The 20,686-nt window shown below is 56.8% G+C and overlaps 5 protein-coding genes across 5 annotated transcripts; all 5 read right to left on the bottom strand.

Annotated features, from left to right (window-relative positions):
* Nucleotides 1-115: 115 nt before the first annotated feature.
* JKF63_07986 (uncharacterized protein) lies at nucleotides 116-3,100 on the bottom strand (the record flags this gene model as incomplete). Its single annotated transcript, XM_067903914.1, has 1 exon — nucleotides 116-3,100. The coding sequence occupies one exon, from the start codon at nucleotides 3,098-3,100 to the stop codon at nucleotides 116-118; it is 2,985 nt and encodes a 994-aa protein (XP_067755641.1).
* Nucleotides 3,101-4,183: 1,083 nt separating this feature from the next.
* Nucleotides 4,184-5,113, bottom strand: JKF63_07985 (uncharacterized protein; the record flags this gene model as incomplete). The annotated part of the gene is made up of 1 exon (XM_067903913.1): nucleotides 4,184-5,113. One exon carries the CDS (start codon nucleotides 5,111-5,113, stop codon nucleotides 4,184-4,186), a length of 930 nt encoding a protein of 309 aa, XP_067755640.1.
* A 991-nt stretch (nucleotides 5,114-6,104) lies between these two features.
* JKF63_07984 (uncharacterized protein) lies at nucleotides 6,105-9,341 on the bottom strand (the record flags this gene model as incomplete). The annotated part of the gene is made up of 1 exon (XM_067903912.1): nucleotides 6,105-9,341. The coding sequence occupies one exon, from the start codon at nucleotides 9,339-9,341 to the stop codon at nucleotides 6,105-6,107; it is 3,237 nt and encodes a 1,078-aa protein (XP_067755639.1).
* A 4,740-nt stretch (nucleotides 9,342-14,081) lies between these two features.
* On the bottom strand, nucleotides 14,082-15,716 carry JKF63_07983 (uncharacterized protein; the record flags this gene model as incomplete). Its single annotated transcript, XM_067903911.1, has 1 exon — nucleotides 14,082-15,716. One exon carries the CDS (start codon nucleotides 15,714-15,716, stop codon nucleotides 14,082-14,084), a length of 1,635 nt encoding a protein of 544 aa, XP_067755638.1.
* Nucleotides 15,717-17,012: 1,296 nt separating this feature from the next.
* On the bottom strand, nucleotides 17,013-19,874 carry JKF63_07982 (uncharacterized protein; the record flags this gene model as incomplete). Its single annotated transcript, XM_067903910.1, has 1 exon — nucleotides 17,013-19,874. The coding sequence occupies one exon, from the start codon at nucleotides 19,872-19,874 to the stop codon at nucleotides 17,013-17,015; it is 2,862 nt and encodes a 953-aa protein (XP_067755637.1).
* Nucleotides 19,875-20,686: the final 812 nt, after the last annotated feature.

The following is a 20,686-nucleotide window of genomic DNA, read 5'->3' as shown; positions in this document are numbered from 1 at the left end:
CAGTGTTGACGCACGCACCCGGATACATTGCTACGCATACACGCATGTGTAGACAAGCAAAGATCAAAGAAAACACGCACAGAGGATTCGAGGCTGCCAGCGACAAGCTTCCGCCTCACAAGTCCCACTCCGCCGCCGCCGCGTCGTCGTCTGCGGTCAGCGGTTTCAGGGAACGCTGGCGACACGAAAAGACCATCACGTCGGCTACCATCGCATCTCCCTCATTGGTTGGCGCCCGGCGTGATATGTGAAGCTCAACGATATGATACATATCTCCTGCACCCCCCTCCAACTCGACTGGTCCCCAGCCCTCCGCGTTTAGATCTGTCTTGAAGGACCTCCACGCGTGTCGCACCTCTTGTCCACCCTCAGCCACCAGGACCGCCTCCACCTCGTGACGGTTGCCCTGACCCCTGCGCCACCTCATCGCAAAGCGGTCGAAAAATGATGTGGCCAACAGCGGCACGTGAGGCGCTTTCGGCAACACCGCCAAGCAGAGATGGACACGCAGTCTGAAGGCATACCAGCTAAGGCTGCCATGGGCAGGGTAAAGAAGATAGAGGCCACTGCTCGCGAGCGACATGTGATATGCGAGAGAGTAAACCCCGTTGTTGTTGAGCACCCTCAGAAGGCCACTGGCAGAGGCGAAAAGAGAAGCGGCAGGCACCTTGTACCCAACCACAATGTCGCTGGAGCTGCCTACAATGCAGTGCTCCTTGAGGCACGTTGCAGCGCGAATCGATGAAGCCCGCACGACAAAGGTGCCGTCTCCCTCAGGGCGCGGCGCGCTCAGATTCTCGTAAGGTATGCGCAAATGGGTGGATGCCTGCCGCTTGGTACTCGCCACCGCAGACGCCAATTTGACCACTACGGATATCCGTCGATTCGTCACGCATGACATGAGCTGGTGAACAACGTACGAGTCGGTGAACACAAAGTCAGGTGGCGGCCGGCAATTCGACTGAATAAAGCGGAGAAGGTGTTCATACTCGACTCGAAGGCGCGACATCGGCGTTGTGGTGGTGTCCTGTGATGATGCAGGAGGACTAAGGAGGTGCAACGAAAGCAGCGACAGCCAGCCCCGTTGAAGACAGAGACGCGCGAACGAGCTCACAAACGCCATGTCGCGCACGCAGCTCTGCGGAAGCGGCACGGGAAAGGCGGTGGTGGCCGTTGGCTCATCCACAACGTCTGCACAGTTCACAATCGCCTGCACGAGGGCGTGCCAGAATATCACCTCAGTCGGACGCTGCTCGACTATCGTGCGCACGAGATCCCAGCGGCCGTGCTGGGCAAAGATGGGCACAGCCAACCTCTGCTGATGGTAGTGTGTCAAGAGGGCTGCCGATGCCCCGGCATGCACACAGCGCAATATAATCTGAGTGGTGTCGCAGGCAAGCCTCCTCTGTGACGCAGCAGCGAGCGCTGTGTCCCAAGGGGCGAGCGTCGGCATCGACGTGAGCAACCTAGAGACGAGGGACGATGCTGTTGGTGGGAAAGCATCTCTCAAGAGCAGAAAGACACGCAATGCCTCTTGCCACCGTTTCGCCTGCAGTAACACGTGTAGTGTGTCGGTGCACGCCATGGTCATCAACTGATCCTCGATTGTGTCGCGTGGCGGATGTGCACTGGCAAGGAGATCCAGCACCTCCATTGCGTGCCACCATCTCCCACTCCGCTGCATTACGTGGCTTAGCGACGCTGCGACAGAGATATTGGCGGTTGCGTCTGATGCGTTGTACTCTTGCAGGAAGCTCCAAAATTGTTTCGACTTGCCAGCATCGCTGAGTAGCCGCAAAGTTTCTGGAAGATACACACGCCAGTGGGGATTGGCCGCTTCGACCTGCTGCATTGTGAAGGAAAGGGCTGTTCTCCAGTTGAGGTGAGGGTTTCCAGTGAGCAGGTCGCCGTGTTGCTCTTGGGTTTTTGCAGCCGTATCAGCCGAGTGGTGGCGCAGCAACGTCCGCATGGCAACGTAGGGCTGCACACCAGACATCCACGCAAGCACCCCAACCGTGGTGGCAAAGCCGTCTCTCGTTTTACCGTATGCACTCAGTGACGAGCAGTGTAGGGCTGTGCCCAGCACAGTGACCGCCCGCCCTGCGCTCGGGTGATCCGGGAAGCAGCGCACAAGGATATCTGCCACACGAGAGGAGAGCTGAAATACGGTGTAGCCGTGGTACCGCTGCTCTTTGGTTAAGGCATGGCGTAGCAGCCTTTCAAGAGTTGCAACATCGCGGTCACTTTCAGCGTGTGTGGCCATCGCCAACAGCCAACGTGGCGGCAAGAAGGCCAGCGACTGTGACGACGATTCCGCTGTGGCCACGTTAAACTCCTCAAAGAGGAGCGGGAGCCAGCGAGGAAGCTTCGTTTTCAGCGCGCAGAGCGCCTTTTTGACTGATATGTCGCTGTGGTGATGCAACCAATCCAGCGACCATGCCAGCACTTCCATTGCGTGTGCGATTGGTGCCCGCCTAGATTTATCTGAACCGCTGATAACACGCTTCGCCTCCTCCAGGGAGTCAGCAAGGAGAGTCCACCAGCGGACGGAAACCCCTTCACCCGAATAGCAGGCGCACATCGCATGCACAGTCAGGAGGCGGAGACAGCCACTAAGCTCTGTCTCATTGCACAACCCGCGAGAGTACTCAGGATGGCTCGCAGCCTGTGAGCACACATGGCAGCCAAGCTGCGCCTGGTCAGAGAGAAGGAGCGCGCTCGCCGTGTCGGCTGCTGCGGTGACGTCATGCGTCGGCAGGTGCGACCACAACGCGAGCGCGTCTCTCCAGAGGCTACGCACAGTGGTCGACCGGCGCCTCGGTGATGACGCGAGCAGTCGTTCAAGGCCCTTTAGGGTCTCTCTGCAGAGCCGCGCTGGCGCCTGCCCCGGGTGGATGTAGGTGTGTGTCTGAAAGCGCTCCAGGAGCGCTTGGAACCTATTCCACTCTTCATCGGCGGGTGCAGTGCTGCACGACGGTTGCGATGCCGGTATCGCCCCCCTCACTTCTGTCGATTCTGCACGACCGTAGAGCTCGAAAAATGTTGAAGAGCGTCGGCACGCGGAGAAGCGAAAAGCGAGCCGGGCCTTCGAGATCCACATGCGGGCTCCTAATTTGTGGGTGACCAGATTGCGATGATGGGAGAGACGAGTACGTATGCCTACATCAAGGAGGGGTAGGAGACGCATCAGTTGAGCGCCAAGGGCATCGAGAGCATAAAGGACAGGCGTCACAAAAAAAAAAAAAGCTACGGGCAGCGCCGAAGCTGGCAATGGGATTGAGGTGGGGGGTCTCGCGCAGCGGTTCATCTCACCATGGCACAAGACGCACCCAAGTCAACTGGGGCCATCGTTTGCTGCTGATTGAGCCGCAACCCGCTAGCTTCACACACACACAAAGGCGACAGCACGCACGGGCGCAGGTCCGCGGTCACTGCGAACAACGGTTGATACTTCGAACTCGCCTACAATGTTCAAGATTGCTTCGATCAACATCATCTTTGACAACGTCTCTCATATATGAAGTGCAGTCAGACGCATGACCGGTATTTTCTTAACCCGTAACGTACCTCCAAACGAGTCTTCTCTTGAACACACACAGCGATTTGGAGAACAAAAATTACGCACTCCAACTTAAGCACAAGAAATCTTCAGGGGCTGGGGCGCAACCTAAAACAAACGTTCGTCGGGTGGCGTATAACTTGGGCCGCAGCCCGCAGCAACTTCATAGATGCCAAGATTAGGGGGGGAAGCTCAAGAGAGAGACGGCAGAAGCACAAGTTGTTCTGCCGCCCAAATATCAGACGAAGTGGAGGGGAGGAGGGGGGGGGCCACACCACCATTTCGTTCTCACTGTTGGTGTGCCTCCCCCCCCCCATCTCTCCCCCGGCACACACATCGCTGCCTCAACGCGATCAAGACGTCATCCACTCGCCGGAGAGACTTCAACGGCGCCTGAAAGCCAGAAACAGTTGAAAAAGGGGTACACCAAAACATAAAAGCGCCAAAAGGGGGAGGCGCGAGGAAAGTGGTTGGGACGGTTAATCTGGACCACTCTGCAATGGAAAAGCGTGGGAAAGGGGGAATCAGCTCCCCAGAGAGTGGGAACGCAACAAAGACAGACTGCGAGGAAGAAACGCAAGGACAAACACGAGCAACACCTGCAAGAAAACGGTGCGGGATGCACTAAGATGAGCTGGTGTCGGTGGCAGCGGTCGCCATGCCTCTCTGCCCTTCACTCTGTGACGACAAGGACGGAAAGCCGCTGGTGACGCTGTTGCACTGTTGTGGCGGCGGCAAAAGCGATGCATCCGTTTTAGTGGCTCCAGAGGGGTACGTTACCGAAGCAGCAGCGTACTGCGATGGCACGGAGACACCTGCAGGACAGAAGGGGTCGCCAGGGGGTAACCTAATGTTGGGCATCAGCGGCATCACAGTGTGTTCGACAGCCACGGTACTCGAGACGGGTACGGGCGCAGGCACCATCGGTGGCACCGGTCCTGCGCTGTTTGTCGATGGTGTTTCCATGAACGGGGGGGGAGACATCGCAGGTTCGACAGTGCTTGAGTGAGGTGGAGGAGGTGCAGCCGCGGCAGGAGTGTACGAGGGAGTCGCCCCTTGTGTTGCCAACTTGGTGGTCTGCTGCCCATTGAAGGGAGGAGGCATCGCCGCAGCGGAGGCGGTCACAGCTGCGGTCATGTAAGGTGGGTAATTATATGGCATTGGCATGTACACCATCGGCTGGGCAGTGGCACCATAGGGTGATACGTACGGGTGAGGTGGGAGCGTGGTGTTGGGGTTCGCGGCATGTGGGAGTGGCATCATACCAGGCATCCACCCCTGTGGAGAACCGGCACCAAGCTGCGGCGGCATGGGGAATCCCATCGATGTGGCACCGGGGGGGAGAGCACACATGGAAGGATACTGCCCGTAGTAGGGCATCGGCGGCGGCGGTGGTGGTGGTGGCGGCGGCGCTGCTGCGCCATCCTCACCGCTTGTGTAGCTGGGGGCACTCGCGCCAAGAGTGAAAGAGCCAGACTTTGAGCCCTTGGCTGACGCATCCATCTTTGAGGGCGCCACGGGCGTCTTGTCAGCTCTTCGATTCGATGAATCCATTGAAAGCGGGGAGATGGTAAACTAAGAGGGGGCAGCGAGCCGGCGCAAAAGTGGGCTAAGGCACTGCGCAGATGCGGGTGCACATAACACACACGCAGCTGCAGTGCGAACGCAGAAAAACACGAATGTGGTGATCCCTGGCGGAAGATCAAACAAGTCAATCACCGCACCGCATTTTTTTTTCCACCAGAGAGAGAAGAAGCGATGAAACGAATGCGGAAAGTGCGAGCAAAAAGAGTCACGCGTTCATCGTGAGAGGCAATGCGATAAGGGGAAGACGACACTCACGAGCACAAGGACGCGGTGGGCATAAGGTTGTGTGAAAACGCATAGAGAGAGACAGAGCGCTGCACACGCCGACGCCATGTCGTGGAGATGTGGCTGTGTTTACAGGAGACTAGTCGAACAGCAAAACAACAACGGGAAAGGAGTGTAACGGACGTGGCAAAAAACGCGAAGAGGGAATGCTATACAGTTCCACTGTCTTCATCCCTTCCCAGCGCAGCCTCGCCCATGCCAGTGTTCTCTTGGACCGGGGGAGGGGGGTATTGAGCAGACCCTGATGATGGTTGTGACTTTTTTATTGCGCCACCACACTCGCAGCTCTCTCCAATATAGGACTCTCACGATAAGAGGATGAGTAAAGAGTGGGGCGGGGGCGAGGGCGAGGGCGGGGGGGAGGGCAACGCCGCAACCCCTCCTCGGGCCCCACGCTTTCCATTAGCGGGTGCGCGTTTGACTTGACGTCACCTAAATCGGAGACCCCACAAAGTCGAGATGTGAAAGTGACAGCCGCGCACCGTGAAAAGGCAAGGTCCTTACACAATTGCCATATATTGAAGGCATACATTGCACCTACCTCACTTCTCTGGGGAAGGTGTCCAAAAAAGCTCTCTCCCTTCACCCCTCCTCTTTTGACTTGACTCACAGTTGTTGCACATCGGATACATACACCTATTAATCTGTGTTAACTTAGGCGCTCCTGTTGTTTTCACGTATTTTGCAACGCCGAGTTCAACTTCTCCAGCGCGCTTTCCAACTTCACCCGCGTCACGCAAGACGGTGATACACAATCGGGTGGTGGAATATTCGTGACCCGCTCAGCCGCTGCACAACCCGTCAACTCGGTGACAGAGCCGGAAGAACATAGATCAGTGGCCCGCTCACGGCGCAACGCTTCTTCCCGGTGTTCAACGCGTCTCTCACGACAGGACACGAGTTGTCGACGCCGGTTCACCCTGTCGGCGATGGCGGCGAGCTGAGCAGAGAAGCCAGACGCAATCGCCTCTCTCCCCTCCAACGCCGCCATCATCCTCTCCACTTCCGCCGCCCTCCGCCCTACCTCCGACTCGCACTCAAGGACGGCCGTGGCAGCACGCAGGAGTTCTTCTTCGACTGTTGACAACGGAGTCACTTCCCCTTCGTCACGTCCAGAGCCCGAATAAGTCCCAACCCTCTCCTCAGCGGTCTCCCTCTCCCCTAGCCGCTTCTCCCGAGCTGTCACAGCGGTCGTCGCCTTCCGCAGGCGATAAATGGCCTGATCGACAGCTCTTTTCTGTTCCTCCAGTGCGGCCTCGCGAACGCCCAGGGCCTCCACGCAGGGCTCGACAACCTCGTTGCTTGTCGGCTCCGTCGCGTTTCTGTATTGTATAGGCGCTGGGAACGCGCGTGTCGTCTCTCGCAGCGCCGCACAATAGTGTGCGTGCACCGCGCGCAGGTTCCGCATTGGCGAATCAATGACAGGAAACAGCTGGTGCACAAGGTCAAATAGCGGAAAGACAAACGTCTCCAGAAAGAACAGCTGACCTCTCTCGAAGCTCGCGCTCCTGCTGCCCCCGGGGCTCAGCGGTAGTCCACGTGCCGCCTCTTCGTCACCCTGCGCGCACATTTCCTCTACAACACCCACCCACTTCTGTGACACTACCAAGCCGCGGGACTGCGCTCCAAGATCGGCGGCATGCAAGAAGATTGAAAGCACCTGCTGCCGATCCGCGGCAGCCGCGAGGTCGTACGTCTTGCCGTGCTGGAGAGGGCGCGACCATTGCTCCATCAATGACGCGTGTCGCCCCATGAAGGTGCAACCAATGAGCGCCGCAACGAGGCCGTGAAATTGCAAGGCCTCTTCGTCGCTCATGTCGCCACTCGTGAAGTCCAGCTCCGGCCTGGCGAGAAGCTGAAAGGCGGTAGCCGTGTGCATCTGTTCCAGGACCTGTAGCCCGTTGTAGTGTAAGTACGTGGCGTCGAAAGTGTTTCTGAGGAACGCCTCGGAGCGGCCGGGGTGCCGGAGATCGTGCACAGCAGCAGCGAAGACCACCGCGCGCTTCTCCACTGTCGTCATGTGACCCAGCAAACTGGGACAATTGCACATCAGTGCGTACACACCCTGCATCACGTCCGCCGCGTGGACTCTGTTGTGGTAGGGGTTGGCGCGGTAGTTCGCCTGCACCGTTACCAGCAGGCACGCCCACCGGTGCAGTGAGGCCTCGTCGGGGAAGAGGAACAAGTCAAGCGCGATCTGGTGACCGATGCGCACGAGAACGTCTGCTTCACCGCCTCGCTGTGCCTCGGCAACCGTATCAAATTCCCAGTTAGCCAGCCCAGACACAGCCTCGATCGCGTGCACATCCACACCGTCAACACACGGAAACCTCAAATCCTCGATGATAGTCGGCTGGCCCCATCTCGACTTGGTTGCATCAGCGGCATCCCTCCCCGGAACGGTGCCTGACGCTGAGGCGACAGCTGCCACCTCAGACGCCCGTTGATCCTCCGCCGCCTCGACCGCATCACGCAGTGTACTCAGCGATGCCTGAAATGCAAGCTGCCCCTCCTCATACGCCATCTTTGTCTCGGAGAGATGAGCACGAAGGCTATCCAGTTTTGCCCGCAGCACTATGGCAGCCTCGCGGCACCTGCACTGCAACTTCACTACAAGTCGCTCTTTTCCCACCAGGCCTGCACGGCGCCCTGCACTCGCCTCCCCGTGGCCGACAGCCCTTTCCTGAAGTTCCCATTTTGTGAGAGACCCCGATGTAAATGGAGGGGCGGTCTGGGGTCTACGTACACTGTTGCGTTGAAAATGTAGGTCTCCTTCTACTGCACGTGAGATCTTCTCTGGGAAGTGCTGCGTGTCCCTGTTGGATGCAGCAAGCCGTTTGTTTAGAGTATCGAGCTCGCGCTCCACCTCTGTGGTGCTGCCAGTCGCGGTGTCTTCCGCGGGCCTTTTCGTGCTTCCTAGGTGATACTCGTATCGCTCGTCTTTTTGTGCTAGGGCAGTGGCAGCTTTTTCGAGTTGCTCTCTGAGGAGCTGCAGTTCCTTGCTGTGTTGCGCGTCTGAACTAATTCGGCATCGCTCGGCCGCATGCAGAGCTTCTGCGTTACGGTCGTAGTCCTTCTGGAGTTGTGTGTTGGCGTTCGTCACAGATTGCAGCTGGTCAGTCAGTTCCTTGATTTTTCTCTCGCTGTGGGCCTTCATGGCCTGCATTGACGCACGCAGCTTGTTCACCTCTTCTGAACTTTGTGCTGACAAGTCCTCTGCCTGCCGCACGGCGGATCTCAGCTTTTCTGCCAGCAGCTCCCAATCTGCCTTTGCCTTTGCGTAACCCTGGACCTGTGCTACCATGACCTCGTTAGTCTGAGCAGCACCTTCTGCTCTTTCCTCAGCCTCCTTGAGCCGTCGCTTCATAGCTGTGCACTCCATCATTGCCTCCTGAACCTGCACTCTCAGCTTCTCAGCTGATTCTGTAGCGGCACCAGGCGAGGCGTCACTCCTTGTGAGCTCCGCTTTCAATTCTGCAATGCGGGCGTCTTTGACAGCGAGGAGATCGACGAGGCGGTCGTTCTCCTCGCGAAGTTGACAGGCACCTGATTTGGTGGAGTGGAGTTCCCCCTCGAGAGCGTTCAGCTTCGCCTCCAGCGCTGCCATCGAAGTCGAAAGAGGCACGGTTTCGGCACTCGCGTCTACTTGGTCGGAATTCCCTTGACGCTGATGCTGAGAAGAAAGCCAGTTTTGAATTTTCTGTGTGCATCCGAGGCACACAGGCGTGGGCTTAGCCATCGGAGCGAGGATGCACTGACCTGGCAGACATTTAGTGCAGAAGAGTTGCCCGCAGCACGGACAGTTGTCCTTGGAGTTAAAAAAGCTAAATCGCTTGCCGCACGCCGCACATTCCTCTGCAGATTTCACCCACTGCGTGGTGGGCACCGGGTACCCTGGCATGAGAGACATGGGCACACGCTGCGCACGATTGGCACGAAGTGGTGAAAAAAGAGAGAAAATGGGTAAGTGAATGATGAGATAAACCCACCAAGTGAAATCAACGCCAGTATAAGGGGCGTCGACGAAGGGGGGGAGGGGGAGGGGGAACGGGTGCTCTTAGACTTAGGCACTTACTGAAGAAACGTAAAAATAAATGGGTTTCTGTTGTAAGTTGTGCATGTGAAGATCGACTTTTTTTTTAGTTGTATGCGTCCCGGTGTGTGCAGAACGGAAGAAAGGGGGGGAGGGAGGGGGGCAAGGGGGGGGGGGGATTTTTCCTCGCTGGCACCGTTTTATGTGTATAGAATCACCCCCCTCCGTTCTGTTGTATCCCGAACGAGCCTTGAGTTACGTGTGCATGCAGAGAAGTGCTGCAGAGACGCTGGCCGTGGTCAGCAATGAAAAAAGGCACGGAGAGAGAGAGCAGTGGGCATCATGGATTCAGTGGAATTCCAGGGCAAGCGCAGCAAAGACCGTGATCCCAACACAGAGAAATGCTTGACTGCGACAAGTTAAGCCAGGTGCGAAACCATGCGCGTTCTTCTTGGAGTACTTGTCACGAGATGAGTCCGTCTTGCACAATTTCCAAATCACTTTGATTGGTGGGTAGGTGCTCTCCGACTCCTTCGAAATTTCCGTCACTGATCCCTGCACACGCAACAAAAAGGTGGCGGTCGTTTCAGTGAAGGTGCGTGACGAAGAGGGCACTCGAGGACATGAGCGGGGTGGGTGGGGGGTGAGGGGGGTGGACCTTTTTTTGTGATTCGCTGGCTTGCTGACTCCACCAATGACCGTTAAAATCCGCTTAGCGGGTCATGGGCAGAGGTGGGGGAGTGAGGCGCAGAAAAAATGAGCGAAAGAGTTGCTCACACTCACAGTGCAGCATGCAAAGACAGACGTGCGATCCTCATCTCCTCTGCCGCAGAGAACGAGGAGGGGTGTTCTCAGGTGAGATTTCCTTTGCGGCTACCTTAAACTCTCATCGCCTTTCGCTACAGGACTTGATGTGGCTCAACAGCGACGGCCTCAGCACACGCCCTTTGATTGATTTCACTACTCCGTGCATCGAACTCACATCTTTTTCGACCCTTGAATGGAAGGCACCAGCTACTACACGGGGGGGGGGGGGCGAGAGAAGGTGTTCGCTGAAGGCCGAATTGTTACCGGAGGTGGACGTCGCACCTTAGGGCAGGGAGTGTAGTGAAGTGGATACAAAAGTCCGATGGCACCAAAATCGAGCCCATGTTGGGTGATACGACGGGCTGCGCCTCTGAAGATTCGCTGTTGCGCGCCGCCTCGTCGTCTCTACGCCGTCATTTTTCGTTACCCTTTGTAAGCGCCCAATGTCACTGCAAGCGTGTGTGCCGTCAGCGTACTCAGGGCAGACCAGCCGCTGCTCTGCCGGCGTTGACCTCTCCCCTCCCCTCCACGCCCCGCCCCGCCCTTCCCTACCGGCTGCTTGCCCCACTCTTGTGTCTCTACGATGTGGCTCAAGTGCCTCCATGGGTAGGGGACCAGCGAGTACTTCTCGCCAGTTCAAGAAGAAAAACGGCTCCCTCCTCCAAAGGTGTTTGCTTGAGATAGGCGCTCTGAAAGAAGCCACTCCTGGTGGTGGTGGTGGTGGTGGTATTGGCGGAGGGGGGAGGGCCTCGATTATAACTTTGGTGGCTCGACGCAACCATGACTTGGAGACGCGGCTGCACACTCTAGAGAGTAGGGTCTGCCAAGTCAAAATGATAGTGTCTCTCCAGGCTTGACAAAATGTCTTCTTGAGTTCCTGCTCCCTTGCTCGGTGCGACAAGAATGTGTGTCACCACACGTAAAAAGGGTTTCCTTGGGCATAGCGGGCGTAGATGCCTTCGGTAGGAAAGGCTCTAGGCAGGTTGTCACCGCCGTCGCATCCCCTGCCACATTACAGGGAAGAGATAATCGAAGACGTTGGCAGTAATGAGCCCGTCCGAGAAAAAAAAAAACTCCCCGCACCACGATTGTTACGTGAATGTACCGCTACAAATTGGCAAGCCCAACCACATCACAGGGGAACTGAAGATGTACAACATAATACACCCTGACAAGGGGTGCAGAAACCCACACTTCCCGAGACACACAACGTCGTGTCTGGGCGCCTCCTAGACGTCCTACAAGACCAACCCGACTGCAGAGCAAATCGGAAAGTGCAGCGTCATAGACCCATTCACCTGCCTGCGGAGAGCGCGTGCTGATTGTACCGCTAAAATAAAGCGCTTTATCCAAACAAAGCGTCGAAATGTGCGAGAGGTGCTGCGGGGCAAAACATTTCCATTTCCACTTTGAGAGTCTCACCTGTGCGCACATCATCAGCCAGACAGCCCACGAGAAAAAAAAAATGCACTCTGAGAAGCGAGCAGTACCCCCATCCGGTTACGTGCTGCTCTGTTAGCGACACAGTGTCTGTGCACTTCTTCTCCTTCCTCCCCCCCCCCTCCCAGCGACGGTGTGCTGCTGCAAGAAGAGGAGGAGGAGTTCTCGGAAGGGACTCCCTCTCACTCACCCTTGCGCGCCGCCACCAAAGCAACAATCGATACACACTGTGGCATCTCCTCTCTTCACACGGCTACTTTTTGACTTTCGACTATTGACTGTGCTGATTTTTGTTTGTCGGAGTGAGCAATCCGACTTCAAACGAAGGCCGGGAGAGAAAGGGGTGGGGTGCGTTGGCTGTGAGAGCAAGTCTCAAACAGCGTGTCTCAAGACAGAGGACTCAGCGTCCACCCCTGTAAGAAGTCTGCCTCAGCTGTTTGTGGGCCGCGCTCGTTGTGGACAGGGACGCCACAGGCCCACACTCACCGATATTATTTTCTACGGAAGTTGCGGGGCATATGTGGCGCGAATCGAAAGAAGAAGCCGTTCCGTGTGGTTCGCCGCAACCGCGAGCTGTGTGAGTGCAGCAAGAAGAAGCACCCCTGAGTTTCCCCCACTCGATGAGAGGGGAAAACTGGAAGAGGGGCAGCTCAGACTGGCGATGGCGTGCGAGACAGAAACGGAGGCGCCTATCGGGGAGCGCAGACGTCCTCAAACAGCTCCACTGCGACGTTTGTGTGATGATCGCGAATGCTGAAGTCCGGTTTTGACTGATTGTCAAGCGCAGTTCGTCGTGCCGGCGGCCTCACCCTTCGAGTCCATTGCAAATGGCATCCTCACCAGACCCCCCACCCCAAACAAAAAAAAAGGGAGTCTCACTGACCAGAGCGTGCGCCGTTCAGTAGAGACAGGTGAGCAGATGCTTCTCCAACTTTGTGCGAGGGTGAGCGCCCTAGAATACTCTCTCCCTGACCTGTCATGGTTCATGAATGCAACCCCCGCAGTAGATTTCGCCTTGTACCTTTGAGTTGGGCAAAGCTCTGAGGTGTGCCGCGCGGTAGCGCCCGGACACGACTCGGGCAATTCGCTGGTGTGTGGCACATGGAGGTCTCCAAAGATTGTTCTAGCCGCTTTCGGAATACCCCCTCCCGTCGAGGTGACGTCCAGCAGGGCGCTGAATAACCTCGCATCAATGATGACAGCCTTCCTAAATTTTGTTTGTTCTTTTTACTCCGGCGACGGCGTCCTTGAAAATAGAGCTTAGTTCAACATGTGTGTTCGGGAACGGGGGATTCAGAAGCTGTGCACGAATCGCGAAGTGGATGAGCGCATGCGCAACAGTAAAGAAGAAGCCCACAACAACTGTTCAGGACAAACCGTCCATGTCACCAGAGAAGGCCATTTCACTTTTTGTGAGGGTCAGGGGGCTTGGATGTATGAGGCAGTAATGGAAGATTGAGAGGGGCTCGGAGAAGGAGGTAGGGGGAGGAGGAGGGGGGGGGGGCAAGGAACAGGAAGGGGAGCAGTAGAGCAAAAGCAAGCCTCCCTCCCTCGAGAAAAAAGAGAGTGGCAGGGCGCCTTCAGATATGCATTTTCCCAGTGAACAAGCATAGTAAGAAGATCGAAGATGCACCATGTGCAGTTAGCGGGCGATCCGAAACTCAGAGAACTCCTCCTCCGCTGGACGCTACTCAATTCTCTGGTGGATGACTAAAGAACCACTTCACCACCTCTTGAACACCCAAACTTGTTTACCTTTGCCAGCTTTTTGTTCAGTTAAGTGGCGACAGCAGAGCCTGAGAGGCGCACAAAGCGGCAGAGGAATACCGATCAGCAAGCAACCGCCTTGACTTGCACGCGCATACGTACGCTCCCCCCCCCCCTCCTCTCCCCAGCTCCGCCTCCCCGTCACGTTTATCAGCAGATGTGATTCCTTTAGCGCAGAGGGTGACAAAGAAAATGCGCAACAGTCTGTCAGAAAAGAAAACAGCACGTCCCAATCCTTCGTGAAAGGATAGACAGCAAGAAGGAAGTGGAGAGAGTAAACGGGAAAGGTGGACTGCATGCAACACACATCACACGTGTAGCTTGAAGAAAAAGAGTATATGAAGTAGAACACGAGTATCCCAATATAGGGAGATTGAGGGAAGGGAAAGGAGGGGGGGGAGAGGGATGCAGCTGGAAGCTTAGAGGGGGGGGGGCGTCGAAATTTGAGAAGAAGCGGGAAATGGCACGGGACGGGGGATTCCCCTTGTACCTTTGCACTTGTTGAGCACTGTACGATCGGTGTGACTCATCCCATGTAGTCCGGAAAGGTGAGAATTCCAACAGGCACAACGAGGAAACCACGTCGTCGCCCCCGTCTTCTCCTCATCGTAGGCCGTAGTTGAGGTACTTGTACTGCGAAAGGAGACTAGCAGCCTCATCTAAAGCCTCCAGTTCAATCTGTCTACCATTTGCCGCGTGGCGATCGATTACGGCGCTGATGTCCGCGAGAAACGAAGCGCGGCCTTCCGGTGCTGTCGCCCTTGGAACACTCGAGCCGTTGTGCAACTCAGACGCGCTGCGTTTTCCACTCAACGCGCTCCACGCCTCCAGGGCAGGGCCTCCCTGCAGTTCGATCACAACAGGCACGTCGTCCGTGCTTATTGAATTCTCTCCGAACATGGCTGAGTGAAGCCGCTGCACGTCGAGCTGCAGCTCCCGCATTGTAAAGCTGCAGAGAGAAGTATTCAAAACTTCTTCATCCTTCTGTGGTACGGCGCACCCTGTGGCTTTCGCCCGCGTGCACGGGGTGGCCGATGTGGAGGAGGACACTGCACTCCTAGAGCCCTTGGCTCTCTTGCCTGGTTTATCCGGCCTCGGCTTTGCAACAAACGATGGTGCTTTATGTGCCGCACCACTCGCAGGCCGTGAACCCTGTGAGGAGGCAGTGTGGCCCCTCGCTTTGGCAGAGGCTGGAATTTGGTGCAAAGTGCGCTGCAGCTCCACAAAGACGCTCAGCGCATTACCAGTGTGAATCCACTCGCCTGTTGCGCGTCCCTTGACGCCCTCCTTGGGGACGGGTGTGGTGCCTTCGGGCGGCGGCCACTTTTTTGTGTACTGCAGCTCTGGGCCGCTGAATTGCTGAAGGAGACGGCCGCTGGACGGCTTTTGAGAGGGGTGCGATGGGTGGCTAAGAGGGACTTCGAGATGCACATCGATAAGTTCCTGCGCGGTGGGACGGCGACTCGGGTCCCTGTCAAGCATCTGCCGCACGAGCCCCTCCAGTGAGCTCTCCACGCCATTGCTGAATGGCTCAATATCAGACTCCAGGATGAGCTGAATAAGTGCGAAAAGGTTGTCCGCTTCAAATGGACGGCGCAGAGTGCACATCTCATAAAAGACGATGCCCAGACTCCAGACATCGCTTCTCTCATCGTGCGCGTCATTGTTGCACACCTCTGGCGCAAAGTATAGAGGGGTGCCGATCATGCTTTGCACTTTGGCGTTTGGGTTCGACAGAATCGTGCAGACGCCAAAGTCGCCGAGCTTCAAATGATTCTTGGACGTCACGAAGATGTTGCTCGTCTTGATATCGCGATGAAGAATGCGAGTGGAGTGGATGTGGGCCAGCCCGCATAGCAGCTCAGCCATCCACTCCAAGAGCACATCGGTTGGAAAGGGACGCCCCTCGTAGCGCTGTCGTTCAATGAGATCCTCAAGTGTGCCGAACTCGCAGTACTCCATAACGATGTCAACGGAGTTCTCAACCCGGTCGATAAAACTTTCCCGAAACTTGACGATGTTTGGATGGTCAACATTGTCCATCACGACAATCTCTTGCTTGGCCCGAAGCTGCTCCTCATCACTCATATTGGCAAGCGACATTTTTTTCAGCACATAAGTGCGGTTGTTGGTCTTGTTCACCACACGGTACACGTCGCTTGTGGCCCCAGAGCCAAGATGCTCGAAGACCTTGTAGTCTCGCATGCGCTGCTCCGCTGCTGCAGTTTCCTTGGGCATTGGCGTAGAGTATATAAGAGTTCCGGTGTGAAGGTGCCCCTACTGGGGGGGGGGGGGGGGGGTACAAGCGCACACGTACTCGATCGATCGAAATAACAGTGTACCTGGGGAGGCAGGAGGGACAATTGGAGAGGTGCACAGTGAAAGCAAAGCGCCTTAGCGGTACACTAACCTCCGTTTAGCCGAAAAAAAAAAACGGACAACAATCATAGAAATAGAAAGAAGAAGCCAAAATGAAGAAAGAGGGGAAAAGCAGGCCACGGCAAAGTTTTCAGTGTGGTCGTGTGTGCAGACCAACCGACGCGCTCACCGGGGCTCACCAGTGCACCGAAAAAACGCTAAGAGACAAGGTGAAGAAAGTCAAGTGGGGAAGCACAGAAGTGTTCAAGCGCCAGCCACTCAAAAATACCGCAGGAGGTAGACCAACAGCTCATGTCACCGATCCTGAAGGGGCGATTTTTTTTCTCTCCAATCTAACGGGACTCGATTTGATGGCCGACAGTGGTCTATGCTGAAATGAAACGTGAGCCTCACGAATGCGAGGGGGGAGGGAGGGACGAGTCCGAGGATAATCCCTCGAACAGGCGCAGCCCTCTGCAACGGTACCCCTCACACACTCTCACAAGGCAATACGCGGCTAATTGAGTGAGGCAAGCACAAGAGGAAGGTAGCTGAGCTTGAACGGCTCAGTGCGGGGTGTGCAAAGCGGTACCGATATAGCCCCAAACAACGGGGAGCAGACAGGGGTGTGTGGGTGGGTTGAGGGGAGGGGGGGGGAGCGAAAATGTGATTGTGTGAAAGGGGGGAAAAAGACGACAAGACTCGGCGACAATTAAGTTAGCGGGGGAGATTAGGGTGAAAGCTCACGGAAAAGGGGAAAGGAAAAGTGAGCGGGGTGTTGTTGAACAGGCTTCGACTTGGAGAGATGAGTTGGAACACGTCAAGGCTGGGGTGGCGGCACATGACAGTGAAAGGACTGCACTTCATTCCGGGGCCGAAGAACCACAAAGGCCCTGGCGCCTGTGACCGTACAAATATGAAATTGACTGTGAGCACGCCCCTGTGTGTGTGTGTGTGTGTGTGTGTGTATCTTTGGACGCGACGAAAGACACACCGAGCGCTGTGGAATTGAAGTAAACGCGCACCTCCTCCTCCATGCAGCGAGCGCGGTGGCGTCAAAAACGTTTAGATGTGTATGACCACCCCCTCCCCCACATGGACATGTACCTACACAAACACACTTCCCAAACCACAGGGGCGAGAGGAAGGTGGCGTAATGAGCCGCTCAGTGTGTTCTTAGGTCAACACATTGGATTTGAGGAGGTCAGCGTACAACGAACGAAACTCCTCGGGTATGTGGCGACCGAACTCAGTAAAGAGACTGTGGTGGTAGGCGACGTCTGTGGCAAGGAAAACAGACCGCAATGGCACGAACAACCTTGTAAGCTCATCCGCGGCTGCAGATGGCGAAGTTCGCAGAAGTGGGCGAAGCGCCGCCAGCTGGGCCAAGACCATCTTGAAGCGATGGTACACCTCCACCGGCACGCGTGCCTTGAGAAATTCGCAGAACTCCTTTGACGTCGACCCGATCTTTAGCGACGCGTCTGGCTGCCCTCTCTGCACAGCGCTGAGCGCTCCCGCTGCGTCCTTTCTCCCCATCGAGTTCACCGTCACCACTGCTTCCGAAGATACGAGTCGCGGTATCGAAGAGGAAGCGCCAGCCCCGCCCGTCATTGGAGGTGGTTGAAACGGCAACGTTTCAAATGGCAACATCGGGGGCGCGACTGCATCGCTGCGTTCGCTAGCCTTGGCTACATGCACCTCCTCGAAACGACGCCGGCGTGCCTCGCGCACTTCCTCTTCGCGCTGACACGCCTGCGCATCTGCATACCGCTTGGCGAGCGTCGCGGATGATGGTAACTCCGTTGGAGCAGTAGCGCCGTCGGTGACCACCACATAGGGAATGGCAACCGACTCAGTCGCGCGGTGACGCCGGCTGCCGAAAAACTGCGCGACGGCGGCATAGGCGCCGCGGAACTCCGAAAAGACGCGCGTGCGCTGCCGCACCCACTCCGACACGCCACCCAGCAGTCCCTCAAAACGCTCGTCAGCGAGCAAAACGACGCCGTAGTCACCCTTGTGGCGGATCACGCGGCCGACGCACTGGTTGACAGCCCGCATCGCCTCGTTTCGATACCAGTCGTCGCCCGTGAAGGGCCTTCCATTCACCAGGGGTCGCTGGAGCGCAACCGACGTAATGTACTCACGTTTAAGGCGGACAAAGAGGTCGGTGTGGTTGGCATACGGAATACCCGTCACCATGACGCAGCGGCCGTGGTGGTCGGCAAAGTCAATGCCCTCGCTGATCTTTCCGCGGCACACCGCCAGAAGGATTGCACCGCGGTGAGGCGACATATCCACCTCTTTTTGGAAGCCCTGCACGATGGTTGGGAGGTCTTTGGAGTTGTCCGGCTCCACAAAGATAGGCTTCAGCTCCGACAAGAGGCCCCACGTCGTTTTGGTATCACCTGCCCGCCCACTCCCAGCCCGCCACAGCTCAACCACAGAATGCATCGCGGCATAGCTGGGGAAAAAAACGAGAGTGCCACCAGGTGTGTTACGAGTGATGTTGACCAGGCTCATGCCTAGCCCCACGCGGTAGTCCACGCTGCTGCGGAACGCAAAGCCGCCATTCAGTTTCTCGCCACTCGGTCCACGGCAAAGAATGCCACCAAGCACCTGATCCGGCTGGATTACATGGCTACCCTTGAGGCGTACCTGAAACTCCATGCCGAGTTCCGCCGCGAACTGGTCGAGAGGGGACAGCGTCCCGCTCGTTAGGAGGACCGAATGCAGCGTCGACACCACCCGCCGCATTAAGCGTGTATTATCCAGCTCCCAAAAACCGAGCGTGCGGATTGCCTTGGTGGCGACGAGCTGCTGTTGCAGGACAAACCGGGTGGAGTCCAGATCAGCGGGATCGAGGTCAAAGATAGACGTGAGAAACTCTTGCACCCGCACCATACTTGTCGCGGGCCGCTCGCTGTCCGCTAGAAGCGTCACGCACTTCCCCATGACCCCGGTCAGCCCCGACGCCGAGGTGACTCCATGCGACTGCGCCCCAAAGACCTCGCGAGTGATTAGGGCCTTCTCTAAGAAGGTGAACATATACGAGCCGTCTTGCACGACATCGCACTGTGTCGGTGCAGACGCTGTCGTCCTTTCCGCCATGGGCTCAGCGTAAAGACACGTCTCTAACCGACTCAGAAGAATCTTCAGCGAAGCCAACTCCTGCTCCTCCTCCTCTGCCACGTCGTCGTCTAGCTCCGCCTTCTTCGCAGTAAGGCGGTGCATTGCGATGGCCCGAGAGCAGTCGTGGATAGCAGTAGTGACATCCAAAGGCGACAGCGTCCTACAACCCGAGGTGCTGAGCACAGAGGGCAGGTTGTGCGCCTCGTCCACAATAAGAATGCATCCTGCCAGTTCAAAGGGAAGCTGCTTGTGTAAGGAGGGGTCGAGCACATAGTTGTATGGCATGAGCACGATGTCTGCATCCTTCGCCGCGTCACGCTCGTGGAAATACGGGCAAAACCCCATCCGCTTACCCTCTCGCACCAAGTCCTCCATGTCGTGCACCACGCAATCAGATGAAAGAAGGCTGGCGCCAGAGGGCGCCGCTTGTAAACCGCGGAAAAAGCGGCAGTTGCGCTCCGAGCGAAGCGCGCTGCACATGGAATGTTGCGCCTGCGACGACGGAAGACGCGTCACCTCGTTGTTCAAGCACATGTGCTCGCGCGAGCCCAGCACAGCCATGGTAAAGCGCTGCGCATAAGACGTGCGCTTCAACTCACGCACTACCTGTGTCAGCTGAGCGTGCGTTCGACTGCAGTAAACCACCTTTTGGGTCCGTGTTCCTCGTCCTTGCTGAGCTTGACCGCTTGTGTGCCGAAGAACTGCGCCCGGTGAGGTGGCCGCAAGCCAGCCCAGCGTGCTACACAGCAGACAAAGTGTCTTGCCAGTCCCTGTGGGGGACTCCAGTAACCCGTTGAAACCGTTTTGGAGGCACTCCACGACGCTTCGCATAAACTCCACCTGCGCTGGATACGGATCGAAGGGGAACGACACCAGAATGCCGCTCACATCTACATCAGTCCCCATCGTCGCGGCACAAGGGGGGGGGGGCGGAGGGAGAGGAGCGAGACAACACACAGCGTGAAAAAAAAAAGAAAGGGGCTACACGTCGTACAGCCCAGGTAGGCGTGAAGTGCAGCGGACAGTCACGAGGATTTGAGCCTGTCCCGAGAAAGCGCACAGAATCGATGCCGTTTCGGGCAGAGCGTGTGGATGCCAATGGCACGGCAAAACAATGGGAATGATGAGGTAAATAAATTGAACCAGACAGGCCGGCCACCACACTTGCGTTCCCCCCCTACTACTCTTCACGAAGCCCTCATAGACGCACGACGGGCGCTGACTCGCTATACCCGCATACCGACGCGTTCAGCAACAACAGAAAGCATAGGAGAGGAAGCACGGTTAGGAAATGAAAGAGAGGTCAAAGCGGACGTGGCCCACAAGGGAGGCAACGGCAACCATTGGCAGTGATGAATGGGTGGGGGAACACTACGGATGAGGCATAGGATGACCCCATGCGCAAGTCTATCACATTAGCAAAAAATGAAAGGCAAAAGAAAAACTTATCGCTAAAGGGCAAGCGCCTCCATCTCCTTCCCGGCCGGTGGGGGGGGGGGGGGAGGGGGGGAGGAGGGGTTTCTCGAGTGCGGCTACAGACCCGAGTCGCCAATGGAAGACGCACTCGGCATCAGTTAATCAGTGTTGTCTTTTCCAAAGATAGTAGAGAGGAGGGCCTAAAAAATGTGTACCAGCGAGGTATAAAAACGGGTGAGCGGGTCTCTCTTCAAGGCTCGCTGTGAAAAAGGGCGGAGGGGGAAGAGGGGAGGAGGGAGGAG

Source organism: Porcisia hertigi, chromosome 29, assembly GCF_017918235.1.
Source record: "Porcisia hertigi strain C119 chromosome 29, whole genome shotgun sequence".
Classification (NCBI taxonomy): Eukaryota; Euglenozoa; class Kinetoplastea; order Trypanosomatida; family Trypanosomatidae; genus Porcisia; species Porcisia hertigi.
Note: the sequence above shows the minus strand (reverse complement) of the source record. Positions and strands in the feature narration are given on the sequence as shown.